Here is a 25,068-nt window from a genome sequence, read left to right on the forward strand (position 1 = left end):
CTTGGTTATGGGATTGGCATCTATTGTTTCATTGCTTGATGCACTGTGTTCGAGTTTTCTTTTTCCCAAGACTTTTAAAAAATCATTTATTTATTTTTATTTTGGAATGTGCTGGGTCTTCGCTGCAGCATGGGCTTTTCTCTAGTTGCCACAAGTAGGGGCTGCTGTCTAGCTGCAGTGCTCAGGCTTCTCGTTGCAGTGGCCTCTCTTGTTGCAGAGCAGGGTGCGTGGGCTTCAGTAGTTGTGGCTCCTGGGCTCTAGAGCACAGACTCTGTAATTGTGGTGCATGGGCTTAGCTACCATGCAGCATGTGGGATCTTTTTGAATTAGGGATCGAACCTGTGTCTCTTGCATTGACAGGAGAACCCCTCACCACTGAGCCACCAGGGAAGCCCAAGATTATTTTTTTTGATGTGTACTATGTTTAAAGTCTTTATTACATTTGTTACAATACTGTTTTTATTTTATCTTTTGGTTTTGTGGCCATGAGACATGTGAGATCTTAGCTGCCCAACCAGAGATTCAGCCCATATCCCCTGCTTTGGAAGGTGAAGTCTTAACCACTGGACTGCCAGGGAAGTTGCTGAGTTTCTGTTTTGCTGGCAAAAGTAGCGGATGTTCCAGTAGTAGGAAGTATTATGGTTGACATTTTTGAGGTTACAGAATGGATGACATACCATCTGTTATTTTGTTTTTGACCTTGAACCAGTGGCTGATAATCCATGCTTGTTACCCTTCATCAAGCAGCAGATCTCTAAACACATTGCCTTCACTACTAAAAAGGATTCACTGGCAGATGTTAGAGATTTGTTTTTCTCAAAAGAAGATAGGAGCAAAGCTGAAAAATTATCAATGGCTAATCAAAAGAGCTGAATCATAGTATCCATGGCATCAAGATGGCATCATCATTTATTACTGTGGTGATTTCTATTATGCCTTCCTGCTTCTCTTTAAACTGTACTTTGATATTTGCATTTCACAAAGTTTGTGTACTTATAAAAGTTTAAAACTCTGGTAAATGTCAGAATCTAATATTTTTAAATGAGGTATAATTGATATCCAACGTTATTTTAGTTTCAAGTATATAACATAAGGATTCAATATATATGATCACCACAATAAGTCTCTAGTTAGCATTCTTTGCTATGTAAAGTTGCAAAGCTTTTTTGTGGTCTCTTGATGAGAGATAGCTCTTAAGATCGCCTCTTCAGTAACTTTCAAATATACACAATTCAGTATTAGTAACTGTGGTTGCCATGCCATTACATCACCAGGACTTATTTAGTTTACAACTGGAAGTTTACCTTTTGACCATCTTCACCCATTTTGCCTACATAACCATGCTCCACAGACCCTAATATGTGCTCTGTATCTATTAATTCAGGTTTTTTGTTTGGTTTTTTAGATTCCACATACAAGTGAGATCATACAGAATAGAATCTAGTTTCTTTTAAAAGTAACCAATATGCAGAACAGGAATGACTTTTTAGACTTTCAGCTTATACTGATGAAACTTGTGACTCACTCAGAAGTTGTTCCTTTATTGTTGTTTTAGTGTTTGTACAAGAATGTGTCTAAAGATTGATTTGAAAAGCGAAGATCAGAAATGATTTGGTATAGACCGACTTTAGGAAGTCTGAATGCTTTAAGCCACATTTTTATAGATTAGTTAGCTGGCTCTTGGAACATACCATCAAACACATGTCTATTCTTTATCATTAGATTACTCTAAATAAGTTTCTGCTGTATGCACCAAATGGTGAGTGATATCCTGGGTATAGATTGTGCCAATTTTGTGAAATTCAGAAAATGTTAAGGAACACTGTTTGGATATTGTGGAAGTGGTAGGCTTAGGCCATCTGGCTGTGTGGAAAGTGCCGTGGAATAGGCACAAATAGGTATTTTTATGCTGATAATAATAGAGGATACCAAGTGGGCCGACTCTGAAATAAAATAAACATTTCTTTTGATAGTAAGACATCAGACTTAAATCTTAGAGTGCTAGTGATAGGAGTTCACATTAACTGCTCAATAAGTATAATAACTTAAGAAAATGATACATAGTCGCTAAGGGTGTAGCACTTAGTAAATGTTGAAAGGAGATTTCCAGACTTTTGTAGGTTTTATAGTTAATTTCTTAGCTAGACTGCTAGAAGCCCAACTCCATGTTTTCCGTGTGGAGCTTAGGTTGGGGTTCTTCCAGTCCTGTGATGATCTGCCTCTGCACTTGCGCATGTGTTCTCAAGCTCTTCCACAGAGAAGCCTGCTGCCAGAAATGGGGTTGAACATGACTGACTTCAAGAGCAAACTGTTTTACCCTTATTCTCAGCTTTCTTGTGACTCCATTGAGTCATTTTGCTTAAGAAATTTGAGAGCAGCCTGGCCTGGGCACTTAGAACTTGGTTGCAAGCACTTCTGGCTTTCACCTTACTTCTGTTGCTCACTTAAATTTGATATCATATCTAAGCATGAACAACCAATTCCTTTTTTTTTTTTGCTTATCAAATTGCAATAATTATGAGATTATTATTCAAAAATTCTACTGAAAATGTTTATTTTTTGCCCTTTACTTTTATTAGAATATACCATTAAGTGACTCGAGGTCAATTCGAAGCTATAAATTGTTTCTAGGCTCCATATTTATACGAACAGTGCAGTTTCCTGTATGTGCCTTTCCCAGTGAGCCACGGCCTTTCTGGAGATGAGGTGCTTTGTGATACATTCTGAACTCACCGTTTGTTCAGTTGAACCTAGCTGCTGCTTCTTTTTTTTTTTTTTTCATTTATAGTTTTCTTCATTTCTTATATAAGTAATTATCTTTCTAAATATGTTCTAAGCATTCATCCATTATATATATATATATACACATATATATACTATTTATGATGTGTACTTACCATTAACTTAAACTTGCATTGTCTTTTCATCTCAAGGTATTCATTTTCATCAAATATTCTGTTCATTTCATGTTCTTGAGCCTTCCTACCTGATCCAACCTGGACTTCTTGCCTGCTATACCTGTTGAATAGCTATCTTTTTAGATTCCCTTTATTTCCCTTGAATTGGATCTTCTGTTTTCTGTACTTCATGACTTCCCCTTGGTTTATTCCTTCATTTTGGTGGGGTACATTCTCTGGAAGCATCCTGAGAAAGGGTATTAGGAGTGAGTTTTGAAACACTGATGTCTGGAAATGTCTTTGTTTTGCTGTCACATTTGATTGGTAGTTTGAGTATAAAATTCTACGTTGTAAATTATTTTCTTTTAGAATTTTGTGTTGTCTTTTTCAACAGCTTGTACTATTATTTTTAATCAGTCTGAAGTCATACTGGTTCCCAATTCTTTTTGTGACATTTTTTTGTTGCTGTGGTTCTTTTTTCTCTCCTTCTATAAATGGAAGATTGTGTCTTTTGTCTCCAATGTTTTAAAATTTCATGTTGATCAGCTGTGATTTGATTCTGTTTTAATTCATTGTATTGGACCTTTTCAATCTGGCAACCAAGTTCTGGGAAATTTTTCTGAATTATTATTTAAAGTTTGGATCTGTAATTCTAAATTCAAAATTATTATTTTTTATTGAAGTATAGTTGATTTACAATGTTATGTTAATTTCTGCTGTACAGAAAAGTGATTCAGTTGTATATATACTCACATTCTTTTTTTATATCTTCTTTTCCTTTATGGTTGATCACGGGATATTAACTATAATCCCTGTGCAATACAGTAGGACCTTGTTTTTTATCCATTCTACGTATAATAGTTTCCATCTGCTAATCCCAAACTCCAGTCCATCCCTTTTCCAGGCCCCCTCCTCCTTAGCAACCACAAATCTGTTCTCTACGTCAATGAGTCTGTTTTTATTTCATAGAAAAGTTCATTTGTGTCATATTTTAGATTCCACATAAAAGTGATATCGTATGGTATTTGTCTTTCTGTTTCTGACTTACTTCACTTAGTATGATAGTCTCTAGATCCATCTATGTTGCTGCAAAGTGGCATTATTTCATTTTTTTTAATGTTAAGTACTATTTCATTGTATATATATGATATACCTCTGAATTTTTTTTTGAAAATTTATCTCCTTTTATAGCTTTATTATTTGAGTTCTTATCTTCTGGACTGATTATTGATCTTTCTTCTATGTTACCCATCTCTTTACCCTTTTGCTTTACCTTCTTGGAAATTTTATTACCTTGATTTTCTGCCTCTTCTGTTAAATTTTTCATTTCTACTATCATAGTTTAATTTATACAATTTTGGGGTTGTTTTCTTGTTCTCTGAATGTTTCTTTTAAAATAATAACATACCATTCTTAATTCATGATTCCCTGTTTATTTCAATATTCTCTGTTTAACTGAGGATGTTGTTAACATTTTCTTCTACCTGTATAGGTTCCATTCCTTCTGGTATTTGTTGGTTGATTAATTAGTTGTTTATTTTAGTGTTTGCATTTCATGTTAGAATTTTTAGTCTGTCTGATCATTTTTAAAGAATAGGAAATAAAACACTGGTAGTAAGCTCTGTGTAGTTGGATGTGGCTTGCAGCTTATGAGGTGAGCTGTTGTGTGAACTTGACGGTCCATTTATGGGGAGAATTCCTGCTATATGCTGTCTTTATAATTTTTTCTTGGGCTTGTGAGGCTCCTCAGGGACTCTTTCAACTTTCTGACTGGCTAACAATGTTCTGTGAGCTCAGTGGGGACAACTGGGAATCTCGACGTTCAGTTTGGAATCATTCTTTTAATCCTTTGCTTTTGGTGGTACTCTCATCCTTCACTGTGCCTGAAGATGACTCAGATACCTATGTTTTACCTTCTCCAGAGACTAAGACTACAGTTGACCCTTGAACAACATGGTTTTGAATTGTGCAAGTCCTCTTACAGTAGATTTGTTTCAGTAAATATGTACTACAGTACTGTGTGACCCATGCTTGGTTGAATCCATGGATATGGAAACACAGGTATGGAGGGCTGACTGTAGGGTTCTATTCAGAGTTTTGACTGTGTGGAGGGTCAGCACTCCTAACGTCCACATTGTTCAAGGGTCCACTACACTCTTTGTAGAGTAGGCGAATGGTGGCCCTTTAGTGACATGAAGAGGAATAGGGGATTGAAGGATTTAATTGCTGCATGTCACTTTCAGCCAATTGTTTTCTCCATTCCCAAATCCCCAGCTTCCACTTTTCAAAGATAATTTGTGCCCCCAATTCCTGAGTCTTAGGATTCTGGGTGTAACTCAAGTTGAGTCCTAGTTTTCCTCGTGGCCAGCTTAAGACTCAAATACCTAGAGTCTTCAAAGTCAAATTACTGTTAGTCTGTTTACTTTGTAGCTTCTAAGAGATTATTGCTGTTGCTTTTCCTCCTAATTATTCTTGAAGTTTCATGTCTTTTAAAACAATCTTGGACTGTAGCTTCAGGACAGAGTGAAATTAGATGCACTTGTTTAGCCCACTTTTTGTATCCAAAGCTCCAAAAGTATAAATTATTCACACTCATGTTACAAAATTAAAACAGTATACAGGAGTATAAAATAAAGAGTAAAAAGTCTTCCTTTACCACCCTTTGGCATATCCACTATCCAGAGGTAACTAGAGAAAGTTAAATTATACTTGAACTTCTGTAGAATAGTATATATAATTTAAAGAATCACAAGTGAAATTTTATTGTGTAAAATACATATATGGTATGTAGTGTAAAAATATACTATGTACATTTAGTATGTTGAAATTATGGAGTTTGGTATTAATCTGTACATTAGTATTTACAGATGTGTTAGTATTTTAACTGTCTTATAGTTGTACACTGAATGAATTTTTCCTAATATCTCAATTTCTGGGTATTTGTTTTTTATTCATCTTTTTAATATTATTACCAAAACTACTACTATAAATATTCAGGTACAAACTTTTTTTTAACTACTTGTGAAAAATATTTTAAAATTCTTTAAAATGGAATTGTGTAGTCAAAGGGTATTATACTTTGTATTGTAAATATATGCCAAATTGCTCTTCAGGAAGGTTATACCTCTACTAATAGTATATAAAAGTGTCATTTTTCATACTTAGTGTGACTTGGCTCTTATCATACTTTTATTTTTTATTTTTTTTTTATCATACTTTTAAATCTTTGACATTCTGACAAGTGAAAAATGCTATCTTGTCATTTTAACCTGCTTGTCCTAATTATACATGAGGTTAATTATGTGCTTATTGGACATTTTTTCCTATGAGTTTATTCAGTTCATTTTGCCACTGTTCTTTGAATTATTAATCTTTTCCATGTCAATTTGTAAAATCTCATTATACTTGAAAGAATTTTGACCTTTATCTCTTAAATATTTTGTAGATTTTCCCCAGAACTATTCTTTTTATTTGTGACATTGTTTACTGTATTTTTGTTATGTGATCATCATATTTTAAAATGAAAAAATACTGAACAAGTATTGGTTTTCCTATCCTTGCCTCAAATTTTCTTTATAGCTTTACCTTATAAAGTACTTAAACTATTGATTTAACATTTAGGACATATCAACAATATTTCAATGAACTCATTTATACAATAAATTAAAATGTTCTTTTATTCCAACTTTAAAAAGACCACTAACAGAATCTCATTTTCATGTATCTTATGCTATTTAGGTAAAAAATATTTCTCTTTTCAGTGTTCTACGCAAGAGTTCTTCCTGATTGTCAAAACCCTGTATCACTTGAAGTCAGAATTTCAAGCACTAATACCTGCTGTGAATTCCCATGTTGAGTCAGAGTTGCTCCAGACATTTATTTTAGAAATTCCTGAACTCCTCAGTCCAGTGGAGCATTACTTAAAGATACTCAATGAACAAGCTGCCAAGTAAGTAGCAGACCCTTAGTTCTTCCTTTCTAGTAGTGAAAGTACAAATTTATGATTTGATATGTGGGTACTTAAGCTTCCCTTAGAATTAATAGTAGAAGTTGCATATAAAACTAAAAATGTGATTGAATACTAAAGGCTCTGTATTACAGCTGGAAATAACCCTTAGCTTTTAGGCAGTTCCGTCATACAGAATAAATATGGTATTTCTTCAGGTATCAGATGATGAAGTCCAGGCTGAGCAAGTAGTAGTGGTTTATTAATCCAGAAGTAGATGGCAGGTGGCATCTTGTGCTTATTTGCTAGATAGCCAGAGATGGTCTGCTTTATATATAGAAACTGCAGAAGTAAAATTATCCTTTAAGGGGTAGTCATTTTACATTTTATCCCATAAAGAACTTTCTGTATAGGAAAAAAGATTTGACAGTATTTTCATTTATTTTCTGAATATACAACAAATGTTGAATTTCATCTCTTGGTTTTATCATGACAATCATGAACTTCTAAAATGAAAGTGATGTTAGTGTAATTTCATCTGTCTTCAAAGAAATTAAGAAACTTACTCATAAATATTTAGTGGAAGAGCTGGGATTAGAATCTTGTTCTCCTGACGTCCCACCCTTTGGTCTTTCAGTATGTTTTTAAAAAAATATTTATTTATTTGGCCGTGTTGGGTCTTAGTTGTGGCATGCAGGCTCTTTTAGTTGAAGCTTGTGGGATCTAGTTCCCTGGTCGGGGATCGAGCACTGGACCCCCTGCATTGGGAGCATGGAGTCTTAGCCAGAAGACCACCAGGGAAGTCCCTTTCATTATGTTTTGAAAAATAATTGATAATTAGTATAAATAATATGCTTAAGTATGTATATTTGCATTTTTTCATTTTTTTAGGATTGGAGATAAAACTGAATTATTCAAAGATCTTTCTGACTTCCCTTTAATAAAAAAGAGGAAGGATGAAATTCAAGATGTTACCCACAAGATCCAAACACATTTGCAAGAAATACGAAAAATACTAAAAAATCCTTCTGCACAATATGTGACCGTATCAGGACAGGAGGTAATATTGAAATACTTTTCTTTTACATTAATTTTCCTCAGTTGGAAAAGCTATTTTAAAGTGTGAATAAATATTTGATGATAGGATGAAAGTTTTTTCTTTTCAGATTTTCTGTTTTATCTTTGGAAATATATTGTAATACCTTGTTTGATAAGAACTTTCTTTTAATGGCAGTATTTTGTTTGCTTATTTATTTTAGTTTCTTGATAAAATCATGGATCTTAGTGTTACATGTGTTTTAGTATTATCTATTGAAATTATATTATAGAAAACCTTGACTATGGTAAATAATAACTTTAAATAATTCATTTACTCTAGAAGAGAGAAGTTAGTCTTTGACTCCCAGTCTGCAGATGATAATTGATACAGAGTGAACCACCTACACTAATTGGATCACATAGTAATTAAATGCCAAGGCTTCTATTTGAAGGAGTATCAGTTCAGTTCAGTTCAGGAATATAGCTGCTAAAAAAACAGAAAGACAAAAACAAAACTATAGCAAACACCATAAGATCATGGTGCTATGTAGAATGTGTGTTTTTGGTATGTGTATTTCTGTTTAAAGGTTGATATTAGTATCTCAGTCTTGATGTATTGCTACTTCTACATCTTATGTTTAATAAAATATAAAGATTCCAACTGAAGTAATTTGAAAAACTCTACTTGTTTAAATAGCAAATTAGGAAATTTGTGAATAATTTCTATAGGATGAACACTTTATTCAGAATTTTAAAAAACAGATATTTTTCTAATGGGGAAAAACTTAATTTCAGATCAGTTTTTTAAATATTTGCATTGCTTTATTTAGCCAAAAGAGTGTTAATTTGTATGATTATTTGAAAGAAGAAACTCTATAATCTTTACTTTTATTAAAATGTTTATTAATTTAATAGACTATTGATTAAGTCAACCTGTCTTCTAGATTAAAATTAAGATGTTATACACATTTCATAATGCATTCTAAATAGAACTCTATATGACAAAAAAATGATTTCATAATATGTATACTTATTCTCACTCCTCCTCTGAACAGGCAAATACCAAATACTTAATTTTATCTCTTGGTTTCACTATATAATTATGACCTTGCAAAGTGACAAGTGACCTCAACCCGGCTGTTCAGGTCTATTTGTTGGAAATGAGATAATCAAAGTTGCATAATATATTAATGAAAATGTGTAGTAGGAAAGTGGTTACCTGGTATTATAATGGTGAAAGCTGCCAGTTCTACCACTTACATGCTCTGTGACCATGGAAGAGTCACCTCTGAAGTGAGACTACTGCAAAGACCAAATGAATTAAAAAGCATGAAAGTGCTTTCTAATCATAAAGCACTTTGCATGTATTATTCATTTAATAATAGTACTTATAGTTACCATTTGTTGTGCACATGTTAAAGTTCAGAATGGTGCTAAGTGCTTTGCTTATGTTACTGAATCCTTGTAACAACACAGAAGGGTTTTTTTTTTTTTCCCCAGTTTTTTAGGAAAGAAAATTGAGACTTGGCATAGTATAGTGAGATAAGCTGCCCAAGTTGGAACTTATTTCCAGCCCAGGTCTGCCTGATTCTGATCTTTATACTATGTTGTCATTTCACTCAACTCATGAACAGTGTTAACACAAAAGATTATCAACATCAAAGATTTTATTTGATAAAATCCAGACATTTTAGAGCTTGCACTATTCAGATTAAAATAAAACGTAAGGTTTTGGAAGACAGCCCTAGATTCACTTGGGGTTTTAAAGTTAAAATGGGGAAAACTGATCAGAAATTCATAAGGGATAGTAGATTAGCATTGATAGAATAGTGCTGACATTTAAGAGAAAGCACAGAATGGAGACCAAGTAATTGGATTACAAAGGATTATCAAGGAAGGTAAATTATCTAATTATTCTTAACTTTTACTAAATTAAGGTGGTGAGTTTGAGGCAAGAAAGTTTTTAGTTTTTAACAAAAGGATAGATTCTTCGTTGTTTTCTTTAAATCTCTAAAATCTTAATAGTACTTCATTTGAATCGAATGTGTGCTCAGTTGTGTCTGACTCTTTGCGACCCCATGGACTGTAACCTATCAGGCTTCTCTATCCATGGAATTTTCAGGCAAGAATACTGGAGTGGGTTACCATTTCCTTCTCCATAGTACTTCATTATAGAATCACTTTTATAACATCTTTTGGGAATTATTGATGCTGTTCATTGAAACATCAAGTAAATTCTAAATACCCAGCATTGTTATAATCAAATTCTGTTTAAATATTTGTACTGAAGGTGTCAGCAAAATTTAGAGAGATTTAAAGGAGTAAAACACAAAAAAAACAAAAAAACAAAAACCAAAACATGGCTATTAAATGTATGAGTGAATATTTTTAAACTAAAAAAAAAAAAAAAAATAAAGGAGTAAAACAGACTCCATCAAATATGACTACCTCTGAGAAGTAAAGGAGCTAGGAGGCAAAACTCTTGTATTATATATATGTGCTTCTTATTTTATACCCTTCTGTTCTAGCTGAAAGCATATTTCCATACATACAACTTTTGTCATATATGTTAAAAAACCTGTTATGACAGCCCTGTGTGGTATGTGAGTTTGTTAGTAAAAATAAACTGTCAAACCAGTGTTACTTTTTGCACTATTCATTTTTTTCACTTTGTTCCCAGTTTTTCTGCACTCATGAGAATACTAAGCCTTATTGACTCTGGGGAATTACGGTGTCTGACTCTGACAGTATTCCTGAAGAAGGGAATGGCAACCCATTTCAGTATTCTGGCCTGGAGAATCCCATGGGCAGAGGGGCCAGGCAGGCTATAGTCCATGGGGTGGCAAATAGTCTAACGCAACTGAGTGACTGTCATACCTTCATCTGACAGTACTGGTTTAGAAAATAGTGAACGAAAAAAATCCTGGAAAGAAAATAATGAAAGCAGAAACTTACATAGCTTTACATAGTTCATTGTTTCTGTGATAATGTCTCTCCTGTTTTCTGTGTGGAGATAATTATATCTCAACATTGAATCAAATATGGAATAGGCATGGGGTGATAGTTAGATTTGGGAAAGTTTTGATTAGTAGTTTTCTTACGGGAAAAGGAAATAAATGTTATTGGAACATCTTTAGAAAAATAAATTTGTGAATTAATAAATTTTCACAGCATGCAGCATATCCAGATATCTGCTTAGCATGATTGAGACATGAAAAGCAACCTGTTACATCTTACATCTAAGTAAAAATTATTTGTGAATTCTTAAGAAACAATGAGAAAGAGGAGAGAATAGGAATGGGTGAAGTGTGGCCTTGGAGAGAACAGAGAGCAGTTTCTGGAATGAGTGAAGAATTTCAGCAAACTTAACAATGATTCCATCCCAGTGATTCTCTAGGCTGTAGTTTAAGTAACAATATCTGACATTTAACCAAGACAGAACTGGATCCCAGCAGAAGAATATGAGAGATTGTTAGAGTGAATCTGGACAAATTTTTCACATCAACACCTAAGAAACAAAGTCACAAACCCTAGAGCAAGGAAAGTTTCTATGAGAACTCTCTAAAATTTCTGAAATACATGTTAACTTCCAATTTTTGTTCATTTCCTTTAGCAGTAAAGTCTCTAAACAAAAAGCTTGTCTGCTTATCCTTAGAGTGTTCATTGAAAAGAAATAGAAAATTTCCTATCCCATAACTAGTGTAGAACAGAGAAAAACCGCTAGTTGGTGACAATGCTGAGGAGAAACCCAAGATGACACACAGGACCCGCACCTGAGAAGGTGACCCCCGGAGTTTAACAAACAGGAGGTCCACGTGGCTTTCCTGATTCTCACTCTGTAAATGGCTTGCTTGTGGAGCTGTGGTCCTTAGAGTAGACCCTGGGTACTTACAAACTGAACAGTTATGGTCTAAATCAGCAGTTCCCATCCTTTTTGGCACCAGAGACCAGTTTCGTTGAAGACAGTTTTTCCACAAACCAGGATAGTGGGTGGTGGGTGATGGTTTCAGGATGATTCAAGTGCATTACATTTGTTGTGCACTTTATTTCTGTTACTAATACATCAGCCCTACCTCAGATCATCAGGCATTAGGTCCTAAAGCTTGAGGACCCCTGGTCTAAACTGTTCCCAGGGTGCTCCAAAGGAGTGTGACCAGTGGCAGTTAGTAATGTGTGTAGGGCATGGATTTGAATTCAGAGCTGCCAGGCTGCATCGTTATGGTGCATAACTTAAGCACACTATTCTAGCTGGCTGCCTAGAGACCTCAGTGAGGCAGTTTTAGCTTCTTTTCAAAATTTCCACTATCATTTAGGCAGTAATTTCTGTGGCGCTCTGTGTTATATGTATTATTCCCAAATGCTAGTGGTCTGCTGGGGTCCTGAATTTTGCTGTTTGCCTTTGGCTTACCTCCTCCTGCAATTATTTTATAAAAACACCAATATGTTTTCTCATAGAAGATTTCAAAATATTTAAGCAGAATATTTTTTAGCATACTCTTAGATTTTATATTTCTCATTAGTGTATTTATTTTGTTATTTTTTTTTCCCCTTGGTTACTTTTATTTAGCCAAAGGAGAGACTTTTTAAAACTCTTTTCTTTAACTGGATATGTCAAATTTGAAATTGTATTAATTTCCTGTATACAAGAGGACATCGTTAGTTGCAAAATCATTGCTAAGGATAAAAATTCTTACAATTAACCATTGATGCCAGTTATAATGAATATAAAAGCTAAAGTATTTCTATTAACAGAAAAGTAAACTCAAAAGCCAGGCTGATACTATTAATAATATGCATGTTATAAATAGCAAAATGTTGTAAATCGTATGTGACAAAGTTCCTGTAGTCATCTCAAAATTAATGGCAACTACAGAATTTCTGGGTCCCATCCCACACAAAATAGGTATATTTTTATTTAAATGAAACATTAAATTTCACTGTAATAATACAGAAATGTGAGCAGGAAGAGGAGATGATATATGATTCATGTGAAAAATGGAAGGTGTGATAGAAGTAGTGATTTCATTTACTTCCTGGCTGATTTCAGAAAAGCTTGTAGAGTACAGTTGGATCTGTAATAGTTCATATAAATGAAAACTTAAAGAAAATACTCATGTGAGGAAATCTCTTCCTTCCTTAATTGCTGAGGGGTTAAGTGTTTTGTGTGATGATATGTTTATAGGACTTAGGTTTCTTGGATAAAAGCTGTTATAATAAATCTTCTTCTGTTTAGAATAAGGGATTGGCCATATCTCAAACTGATATAATGTCTAATAATAAAATATTAAAAAATTAAAAAATTTTTTTATGTATTTAGAGGTTCAGTCTTATTACTGAGTCATAGAATTCTTAAGATAAATGCTACTAATAAATGAATGGAAAAGGTCATTAAGGAAAAAAATCACCATTTGTAATATGAACATAACAGTGTTACAGGTATTAAATCATCAGGTTATATTTTTTATTACAACCTTTTTGCTCAGTACAAATTGTACTTTTTCCAAAGTATTGAAACCCTAATTATTAATATTTGGTTGTACAGACATATATGAACTCTCTCAATAACAGTGCTAGGTTTATTTTGAATGTTTAGAATAATACTTGATAGACTATCACAGCACAATTTTGTGGAAGATTTAAAAAGATAATGGCTAATCATTTAAATATCTAACTTTTGTTTATATTTATTTTAGTTTATGATTGAAGTAAAGAATTCTGCTGTATCTTGTATACCAGCTGATTGGATTAAGGTTGGAAGGTAAGTTTAAAAATACATGTTTTTTATTATTCATGTGGATTATAATAATAAATTACCTTCATGCTTCTGGACTGTTAAAACCACATCCTTGACATTAAAAGCAATTCTTGCCCTTCAGTTTCCTTCTGGAACTTTTAATTAGAGAAATAATTATCTTAAACTCTTTTATTAAACATTTTGTCCAAAAGGTATCTTATTTGTATGTATTTGTTTTCTTGTTTTGTGAATTACTTTTTTATCCTTATACCTCAGAGTACACTTTAAACACATGGAAAGAGAAAGTTGCAGAACCTTCAATTATAAGATTAATTTGGTTGCTTGAACTTCTTGATGAATGCTGTACCTGACATTTCTTTTAAGAAGCTGACATTTCATTTTCTGCCTCACTGAGCTCTGCCTTTCTTTATTTTTAATGCTTTCCATGGCACATAGTTATACTAGTTCTTTACATGTTCTTTTTTAAAGTTGTGTCTTGAATTCATGAAAATAATTAATCAGAAACAAAATTAGAGAACCACAATGAGACTCTGCCTTTTCTTCTTGGTTAGGCATTAATCCTCAAGAGGTGACTCATCAAAGAGTGGTTTTAGAGAAATTCATTTCCTCTTGTGAGTGGTACTGTTTCTGAAATATTTATTACTACTGTTAGTATGTTTGCATCAACTTGAGATGAAAATGTTACATTTGCCTAAGATAGTAGAATAGGGACTAGTAGCTGGTGATGGTATGAAGGAACTCTACGTTAAGAGTGGAAGGAAATTTTGACATGATTTTGACATGATGTGTAAATGATTATTAATTCATTATTTTAATTAAAAAAACCCTGTTATCCATGGCCACTATCAAAGGATCCTGAAAGCATAATCATGGGTTTATTTAGCTCTAATACCACCCTTTTTTTTTTTTTTAAACCAGAAGCTGTAATTGAGTTTCAGATATTGTTGATTTTAGGGAATGTTTTCTTCTTCTGCAGGCACGCTTTCCTTTATCTATTTTTGTTCTATACTACAGCTAGTGAATGGTAATACACTTTATGAAGAGAAATACTAGAAATCATGTTAATCTATCTAGAACAACCACTGAAATGTCTCACTAAATGAGTTTTGTCAGAAGAGAAAGCTATGATTAATATGTTTGCATAAAAATCTAGATAACATACTTTCAAAGCAATAAGCAAGGCATAAATCAATTCCAGCATCTTTTGAACATTTCAGTGATGTAAATCGAATGAATAAATGTGGTTGGGAAGGTATTTTTTATCTGTTTAGCCACCAGAGCCTTGACAGGAGTAAGTTAAAATATCATTAGTCAGATTTCGAATGCAAAAGGCTCATTTTCAGTAACTTGCCAAATTAAAGATAATTGTGACCATGTGTTAACAGGAGTGAGTGTGCAAACAGAGATCGGAGTACACTCTGTCATCACCTACCTATCACTCAACCTTGACCTTTTTTCCTTAAAGTCTCCCTCATAGTAATAGCATCGATAAGCAGTAATCACTACCACAGTGGAATGGCTCCTAACATTGAGTTCAATTCAGTTGATTTGCTCAGTTGTGTCTGACTCTTTGCGACCCCATGAACTGCACCTCGCCAGGCTTCCCTGTCCATCACCACCTGCCAGAAGTAGCTCAAACTCATGTCCATCGAGTTGGTGATGTCATCCAACCATCTCATCCTCTGTCATCCCCTTCTCCTTCCTCTTTCAGTCTTTCACAGCATCAGGGTCTTTTCTAATGAGTCAGTTCTTTGCATCAGGTGTCCAAAGTATTGGAGCTTCAGCATCAGTCCATCCAATGAATATTCAGGATTGATTTCCTGTAGGAAATCATTGAGTGCTAGTGACATAATTACTCTGCTGAGCACTATCTGATCCTCCCAACAGTGCCTATAGGCTTCCCTGGTGACGCAGATGGTACAGAATCTGCCTGCAGTGGAGGAGATCCTGGTTCAATCCCTGGGTCGGGAGGATCCTCTGGAGAAGGGAATGGCAACCCACTCTAGTACTCTTGCCTGAAGAATTCCATGGACAGAGGAGCCTGGTGGGCTACAGTCCATGGGAAGATTGGACATGACTGCACAAGTAACACGTTCACTTTTCATGAGGTAGATACTATTGTTATCCCCATTTGATAGGTGAGGAAAGTTTTTAGTTTAGACAAAATCAGTTTTATTGGTCGAGTCACATAGATAGCGAGTAACTGACAGAGTTGGAATCTTAGTGTGGATTCTCTGACTGGGGACCCATAGCATCCACCATTGTGTTCCGTAGCTTCTTGATGAGGAAGCAGAGATTGTTTGCAAGCTCAGAAGAGGAGTACATGATATTTCTTCCCATCCAGGGTCACTGTGAATCTGCAGTTGGATCATGAACCCTTCCTTGACTGCCTCCTGAATTAATGCATTGCTATTCATTGTAATGCTTTTTTTTAAAATTGAAATACTTTAATCATACAGAAAAGTATAAAATATGAAAAATGATATGATCTTTGCCAATATATCCAACTCTCTAATTTGTTAGGACTTAACTTTGTTATATTTGCTTCTGATCTTTTTTTTTGTTAAACCAAACATTTTCATTTTGTATAATTTACAGAAAAAAACCTCTTTACTTATGAAACAGAAATTCTAAACTTTGATTTTTGCCATATGGATATAACTTGAATTTTAAAAGCTTCCTAAACAAAGTCCTCTGAACTTCAGATACTTTATTTACAATAAAGATCTTTGGAATCAATAAAGTTCAGGATCATAATTAAAGAATGTTCTCTATTTACAGCTATTTACTTTCAAGGTTCATCAGAGAATAATAAATAACTACTTTAATTTTCTGAAGTGATGGCGTTACTGACTTCTTAGTAACCTTGGTTTTCTGTTTATGTTTTTTCTCCTCTTCTAGCACAAAAGCTGTGAGCCGCTTTCACTCTCCTTTTATTGTAGAAAATTACAGACATCTGAATCAGCTCCGGGAGCAGCTAGTCCTTGACTGCAGCGCTGAATGGCTTGCTTTTCTAGAGTGAGTTTACAATGAAAAATATAATCTGACTTTTTGCTATGAGAAATAGACTGGAAAATCTTTCCACCAAAAAGAAAAGTAGAGATTATTGCTTGTGACCTGCCATAAAATAGTTGAGTACATGTGTTCTCTGATTTTATTTTTAATCTATTGAAGTGTAAGCTCATCTTAGTCTCTGGTAAGAGACCAAATATACTTTTTGTTACTGTACTAACATTTTGTTGCTAAGGATGTTTAGTAATGTCACTTTGAAATTCTACCTTGGATTTTGTTTACTTTTCTTGTATAAAGGCTTAACATTTTCAGAGTTGGACAAGTATGGGTTAGTTGTTTTATTGCATTGGCCAAAAAGTTTGTTGTTACAGGAAACAAAGTCTGTACGATGTTACAGGAAAACTCGAACAATGTTTTTGGCCAGCCCATTATCTGCATTTAATTTTTTTCTTATATTTTTGCATCCTTTACCTACTTCCCCCTACTATGTATCTTGAAAAAATTCAAATCTATGGGAAAGTTGAAATGATGATCTCTGTACTCTTTACCTAGGTTTATTTAAAGTGTTGAGATTTTACTATATTTGTTTTATATCTCCCTCACATTTTTTTTTCCTGAAACATTTTAAAGTAAGTTTTAGACATTATAATACTTTGGCCCAAAATAATTAAGCATACACCTTCTAAAAATAAGGACATTTTGCTTATAATTTTGCTACCACTATTATACCTAAGAAAGTTTAATTGTTGTTGTTCAGTTGCCCAGTCATGTCTGATTCTTTGCAACGCATGGAGTGCAGCTACTAAGTTAAATTTTAAATAGTCTCAATTCCTCTTCTCCCCATATTTTTATTATTTTTATTTTTTATTGAAGTTGATTGATTTATAATTGATTTACAGAGTTATGCCAAACTCTGATGTATATAGCACAGTAACCCAGTTACATACATATAGACATTCCTTTTTTATATTCTTTTCCATTGTGGTTTATCATAGGATATTGAATACATTTCCCTGTCCTATACACTAGGACCTTGTTGCTTACTCATCTATATATAATAGTTTGCATCTGCTAATCCTAAGCTCCCAGTCCTTCCCGCCCTCAGCCCCCTCCTCCTTGACAACCACAAATCTTTTCTCCATGACTGTGATTTTCCCTCCTCCCATATTTAAAAAAAACTTTCACATGTTGCATTTGTTTATTAAGTTTCATTAGTGTATTTTAATCTAGAATAGTCCTCTACCTTTATATTATGAAATTTAGAGGGGAGGCATCCATGCCATTGTCTCAAAGAATGTCTCATTCTGGATTTATTAACAGTCACATGTTCATCTTAATAGTTTTAAGTTGGTGGTGTTCTGATAAATGGTGAATAGCCAGCTCTCTGGAGAGCAGTAATGTGTGTTTGATTTCTGTGGTGTCACTACAGCCACCAGGACTGATTGCAAGCTCCTGCTGGCCTGGATTGGAAAGAGATGTGTACACAGTTGACTTTCATGAGTCCATAGGAGCCAGCTCCAGATCACCAGTCACCTAAACACTTTGTTTATTAGCTCATTTTGCTTCACAAGAGCCCTAAGAGTGAAATATTATTACCATCCCCAATTTACAAATGAATAAGGCGAGTGACAGAAATAAAGAATAAGTTGCCCACAATAAGACTGTAACCCAGATTCAACCCAGGGTGTCTGGTGGTAGGGCGTGTGCCCTATACTGTCAGGCTGTAGAGCCCACCTATGGTGAATCAATCCATGGGCATCACTGGGAAATCTCTCAGTCTTGCTCTTTAAAATTTTAAACAGTATATTCAGCGTAGTCTTCAGGGAACTTTTTTCCATTTAAAGTAACGACTCTGACAAGTGATAAAAGAGGAGCAAAAAAGATAATATGTGACAGTTTTTAAAAGGTAGTAGGTTGGTACCATCTCTTGTTGCCCAGAGGAGTTTTGAATTACAGGATCAGAAAGAGATTTCAGTACACTTACCCTGAATCTTTTGAAATTATCTTGACTCTGAGTCTTGAATCTGGGGATAGAAATTTGGTCTACTCACTTCCTTTTCCAACTTATTTTCAATTACCCTGGCTAAGGGTTTTCAGGGCTCTTGAGTTTTTGTTTTCCTGACTTTCCCCTTAGTGATATCACTGAGAACATGAAAAGTGGACTAATGTTTTCCCTTTCAAGCTTCAGGGACTGTATTCTAGAGTCCTGGGATTCAATGAGGTTGTTTGTCTTCACTGTCTACATAGTGGGTGTGATTTTATAGGTCTGGGTTATGTTCCTTCATGATTCTAGAGTAGAGAAAGTTCAGATATCCCAGGGTAAAGATTTTGGCACTATCCTGATTCTTTATTCCTTTTTTCCCCTTTATCTATTATCAAATTCCTATTTGTCTTTTTTTCTCTTTGAAACATCTCTTTGATTTGCCCCTTCCTCTCCTGTCATCTCACATCCTTCCATTCTCACTGTGTTAGCCCTCTGCCTGGGCCCTCCTACCCCATTAACCCAGGAGAATCCTACCCTCATCATACCATGGCTTGGCTGGAGTTGGGAGTTGCTGAGAGTAAGCGAACATTAAATAAAACATCACAGAATAATATGATATGATATATTGCTAAGTAAAAAAAGGATGAAACGTGTTAAAAACGTGATGCCAGTTCTGTATGTGTAAATTCACATACATGCACAGCATACACATTTTTGTATTTTAAAATATTAAATACATATGCTGTTATTAATATGCTTATTGGCCATATATATGTATATAAATAGTTTCAAATATTAACTGATTAATTTGGAGGGTGAGATTACTGGAAGTTTAATGTACTTTGCAGATCCATGATATCAAAAGTTTCTGTAATATACATATATTACTTTCAAACAGAAAAATATAATTTTTTTAATCCAAAGAAAGAATATTGGCTGAAATTTAGCTACAACATTTGCAGCTAGAGCCCCCATGAGAACAGCATTGATTGTTAGACATACTGTTTATTGAGGTGACAGATGGTGTGAATATAATGTCATTTCAAAAATGATTAACCTCATTGAACCTGACACCAGAGGATTGAATACCAGCTATACAAGTGTTTTTGTCTCTTACCGAGATAGTAACAGTTGTCCATTAGTCACATTACTTTTTATTGAAATATTGCAAGAAATCAAGGTTGTAAGAAAGTCTGTGAATGGAACCCCCTCTCAAAAAAGTGTCTCTTCTTTCATGTTCTAAAAGATAGGCTCTCGATATTGAATAATCTCAATTGCAAAATCTTTAATAATAAGATTATTGAATATTATTCAGTTGAATAATTGAATAAAATTACCTCTCATACAGTAGTTCAAGTATTTTATAAATACATTTGCAAATAGAAAATAAAATATTCTCCTTTTTAATTAACTTCAAATATTATTGAATAACATCAGATGGTAAACTGTCATAATAACTTTAGAACCCAAGTGTCTTTAATCTCCTTCCCATGGACCCAGCAATACCTTTTGAGATTAAATCACAGTGATTAGTTGAAGTTGTTTGGTGGCTTAGTGATAAAGTTGTATGTTGTTATGACATAAACCCAAGTCTATCAGATTGTTACGTGAATGGTCCATTTTTCAACCTGTCATTTTTCTAAGATGATCTCTTTGGAATTTGGTCAAGAATAACAAATAGACAAAGACGAAGAAGTCAAGCAAGGCTTTATAAGAGTTGTGATGGTGATGTTTAAGGTTTATGATAGCTTAGAATTTTTTTTCACATGCCTTATTTATACAGTTGACATGAGAAGGAACATTGTTGTCCACAGCTAAATAACTTACCTTCTCTCTCCTGCCTTTTGTGTTGTTGCTAAGCTGAAATGGTACTGGCCAAGAGTTATATTACTTATTTCAATCCCGGAAGTTAGATCATCAGGGACAGTTATCCTCAACCTAAGGCTATTGGGTAGTGATAAATTAGTGGCCTGGACAGGAGCTGAGAAGGAAGGAGTGGGGGTAAGAAAAAATTGGCTGTTTTTTAATTTTTTTTTACTGTAGTGCCACAGATACATTGAACACTCGGATTCAGAGAGGCAAGAGCAGAAATATCAAATATGGCTGCTTTCTGGCAAAGGAGAGAGTGCCAGGATAGGAAGACCAAATGGATCAGTAATTAGAATAGGGACAGAATCAGCCACAGTCCAAGGGGTAGATGAGCGGTCAGATCTAAAATTGAAGCTACTAGGAATGACAAGGCACCCTTAGGAGCCTTACGTCCACAGAGCACGTGACATCTTCAACACTAAGAGCCATTTTTAAGGTGGCAACTGAGTGCTCCTGTTTGATATCAGGTATAGTCTCTTTTGTGTTTGGTATTTTGCACATGCTCTTAACATTGTTAGTGGTAACCATGTAGTTCCTTCTGAGTAACTTTAATTTGGGGGAAACAGGTAAATTGTATTCATTATGCTCTCCTTGTTCATGAGGTTCTCACTTTGCTGACAAAGGTCTGTGTAGTCAAAGCTATGGTTTTTCCAGTAGTCATCTATGGAAGTGAGAGGTGGACCATAAACAGGGCTGAGCACTGAAGAATTGATGGTTTAGACCTGTGGTGCTGGAGAAGACTCTTGAGTCGTTTGGACAGCAAGGAGATCAAACCAGTCCATCCTAAAGGAAGTCAACCCTGAGTATTCACTGGAAGGACTGATGCTGAAGCTGAGGCTCCAATACTTTGGCCGCCTGATATGAAGAGCTGCCTCATTCAAAAAGGCCTTGATGCTGGATTGAGGGCAGGAGGAGAAGGGAAGACAGAGGGTGAGATGGTTGGACAGGAGTTTGAGCAAACTCAGGGAGACAGTGAAAGAACAGGGAAGCCTGGCGTGCTGCAGTCTGTGGCATCACAGAGTTGGACACAACTTAGCAACTGAACAACAACAGTGTTGTATCTACTCAGACAAGGAAGTTTAAAATATACTGTAAATATACTCTGCAATTCACAAATAGTTGGAATTAAAACTGAATATTTAAAATGTTCTAGTATCTGGAAAAGTTATCTATATAGGATATCTTATTTTAATATTAATAAAAAATCAAATTACGGATTCTAAAAAATCAGTACAGTGGTAATAATATTGGAATAACTGATCACAAAGCAGGTTAATCTGGATATCCTTTTTTAGTAGGAAGCACTCTAAAAACCTTTGGATTTAAGAAGCAAACAGACTAAATCTCTTAGTTTTTGAAACCCGCAGTATTAAATAGAGAAATATTTTTTAAGAGATGCATTCAGTATAATACTCATCTCTTTTGGAGAGGATTATCTTTAGAACGTTATAAGGAACTCCTATGATAAGAGATAATAGAAGTATCTAAGCAAAAAAAACAGAGAGGGCAATGGCACCCCACTCTAGTACTCTTGCCTGGAAAATCCCATGGACGGAGGAGCCTGGTGGGCTGCAGTCCATGGGGTCGCGAAGAGTCGGACATGACTGAGCGACTTCACTTTCACTTTTCACTTTCATGCCTTGGAGAAGGAAATGGCAACCCACTCCAGTGTTCTTGCCTGGAGAATCCCAGGGACAGGGGAGCCTGGTGGGCTGCCGTCTATGGGGTCGCACAGAGTTGGACACGACTGAAGTGGCTTAGCAGCAGCAGCAGCAGCAAGCAAAAAAAGGAAAGGAAAACCCCTACATACAGCATATGTTTTTTCTAGAATAAGTCTTTCAGTGCAAGTCTTTTAAACTTTTAGATCACCAGCTACCTAATTAGCCAAAGATTTGAAGTGACAGACCTTTTTAAAAACAAGTCTCATATTTAATTTCTATATGAATTATTAATAAGAAAACTGAAGATCTCTTTAAAAAGTACCTTTCTTTTTACTTGCCTTCAAAAAATTTATTGCAATGTCAACTCTATGGTTAGATGTTAGATAAGTAAATCAGGTGAACCTGATGAGCTCTGCTTTTGAGACACTTCCAATAAATTTTAGAAGAATATATTGAAATAGTTTTCCTAGTTTGGACAATGCTATGAAGGATATGTGCAAAGGGAAGCTGATCCATTTGGGTAGTTCATGATGTCATTTAAGTTAAATGAAAATAATCTCTGCATTAGTGTTAATTAGGTCTGAGTTCAGGGTCATGGTCAGATGCAATGTGCAATATGGTATTAATAGTAGACATCTTTGTAAAGAAACTATTTTAAAATATATATATATTTTTCAAATAAAGTCTCAGTAATCAAGTTATTAAACAGAAAATAGTTCAATGTAATTTCCACCTTTCTTAACTGCTAGCTGTGTGCCTGGTTATTTGTTTATGCTCATAATAGCTACCAAACTGATTACTTAGTGTACAGTTTTTAAATTTGCTCACCTTTTTGTTGTTATTGTTGCTTCTGTAGGAGTTTCAGTGAACATTATCACGCCTTGTGTAAAGCAGTCCATCACCTAGCAACGGTTGACTGCATTTTCTCCCTGGCCAAGGTCGCTAAGCAAGGAGGTTACTGCAGGTAATGTATTTTTTTTTTTTTAAATTTCAGCCCTTTTCCAGTGCTTTAGAACAGATAGAATTTTTCAATTAATTTTAGTGTTCCTTGGTGGCTCAGCTGGTAAAGAATCTGCCTGGAATGCGGGATACCTGGGTTTGCTCCCTGGGTTGGGTAGATCCCCTGGAGAAGGGAATGGTACCCACTCCAGTATTCTGGCCTTGAGAATTCCATGGACTGTACAGTCTGTGGGGTCACAAAGAGTCAGACCTGACTGAGCAACTTTCACTTTCATTATACAGTATTAAAATTACTCAAATATATTGAACTCTTGGTAAAGCTGAATGTCATACACATATAGCTTGATTTAAAATTAAGAAATTCCTTTCTTGCTCTACCATTGAGTACAATGAAAGCAGATGATGACTATAACTAGAGGGAAATGTTACATATTTCAATTTTTAGATTTATGTGGGTGACATTTTTTATAGAGGAGCAATCCTTTCATTTGTTAGCATTCACTTGAACACTTATGATATGTTTAACTTTGTAATTATAAAAGTCTAATTTAAACATCATCTAAATCAGGTATGGGAGAGACTTAAGGTATGATTCATTTTTAGGCAAATTCCACTCAGTTGCTCTCAAATTGCTCGTCCTTAAGTCTAAATCTTAAGCTAAAACTTTGGCTCAGTGCTCTGCCTTCCAGCCCCACTGGGGCACAAGGGTCCTGTGTTCCAGACACAAGGGGATAGCAATCCTGTTCCCATAGCTTCGCTGGGCAGAGGTCGGGCCCCTAGGGCTCCAGGCTGCCCAGTCCCTACAGTGGTCGTTCCGTGGCCAAGCTCTGCTTCTGAGGTGGCCCCACTTCTGCTTGGTGTTCTGTGCCTGGGCTCATTCCAGCAGCTCCCCTAGGCTGCAATTCTGCATCGGTGGCTCTCTGTGAAGCCCTTTCGGAGACTCTCTGGGGGTTCTTATGTAAGAGTACTATCCTATTCCTGAGGGCTCTGCCCTTAAGACCTAATCACCTCCCAGGGGTATAGGTTTGACCACCAGGCTGATTATTTTAACTACTAACCTTAAACTAAGTTTCATAACCTCTGTGCTCCTCAGTTTCTTCATATTCTTCACAAAATAATACCTACTGCTTAGAAATGTACAAATTAAATGAGATAAAGACTTTATGAAATTTCTAAGGAAAACCAGGCAGATGATAAATACTTAATAAACAGCAATAGTTACTCACTGATGTTTATTCAAAAGTCAGAAAGAATTAAGTATTGTAAAATTTTTTTGCCTTTAAAAAAAAACATCTGAGCTTAAGGGTTGTTAGTATCTTTCATACCTATCATTATTTATTTTTTAAAAATCACTTTTTGTTTTCTATCAGTTCACAATCTTTTCTGTCTCTTTGAACGTGGTAAGCATAGTTATCTCAAAGTCTGTGTCTGATGATTCATATCTCTGTAGTCCTTGTGGGTCTCTTTCTATTGCCTGTTGTTTCTGTTCATTTTCATTCATGCATCTCTTTGAGTGCCTGATTGTTTTGATTATCTTCTGGGCATTATATTTGCAAAATCACTTGTAGAAATAATTTGATGTATATTTCTCTGAAAGGGTCACATCTCAAGACACTAATGATGTTCTGGCATCACTTAGTCCACCTCAGAGCTTGAGAAGGTTCAGAAATTCAAAGGGTTAAAGATTCAAAAGTTCAAAGATTCAGAGCCTGCAGTTCTCACTTCAGATCCAGTCTTCTGCCTGGTGTGCAGGGTTTTGGTGTCTCAGTCCAGATTAAAGCTGTTCATAGCGCTCAGCATCCCGTCAGAAAGCAGCAAAAATCAGCAAACACCCTCGCTGGCCCTCTATCCTCTGTCTTCCCCCAGATCCTGGCCTGGTGATTCCTTGTTGTCTTGTTAGTTGTCAGGTGGCTTCAAGTAGTATACTTGAAGTAAAGTACAGGTCT

General features: G+C 35.0%; 1 protein-coding gene across 5 annotated transcripts in view; it reads left to right on the plus strand.

Annotated features, from left to right (window-relative positions):
- MSH3 (mutS homolog 3) overlaps positions 1 to 25,068 on the plus strand; it is a 173,911-nt gene that overhangs the window by 85,967 nt on the left and 62,876 nt on the right. For all 5 annotated transcript variants that reach the window (XM_061151922.1, XM_061151923.1, XM_061151925.1 and 2 more), the window contains exons 14-18: positions 6,659 to 6,846; positions 7,735 to 7,903; positions 13,575 to 13,639; positions 16,538 to 16,654; positions 23,019 to 23,126. In XM_061151922.1, the coding sequence (XP_061007905.1) occupies positions 6,659 to 6,846; positions 7,735 to 7,903; positions 13,575 to 13,639; positions 16,538 to 16,654; positions 23,019 to 23,126 (647 nt within the window). The remainder of the gene's footprint in view (positions 1 to 6,658; positions 6,847 to 7,734; positions 7,904 to 13,574; positions 13,640 to 16,537; positions 16,655 to 23,018; positions 23,127 to 25,068) is intronic.

This window comes from Dama dama, chromosome 9 (genome assembly GCF_033118175.1).
Source record: "Dama dama isolate Ldn47 chromosome 9, ASM3311817v1, whole genome shotgun sequence".
In the NCBI taxonomy this organism is placed as follows: domain Eukaryota; kingdom Metazoa; phylum Chordata; class Mammalia; order Artiodactyla; family Cervidae; genus Dama; species Dama dama.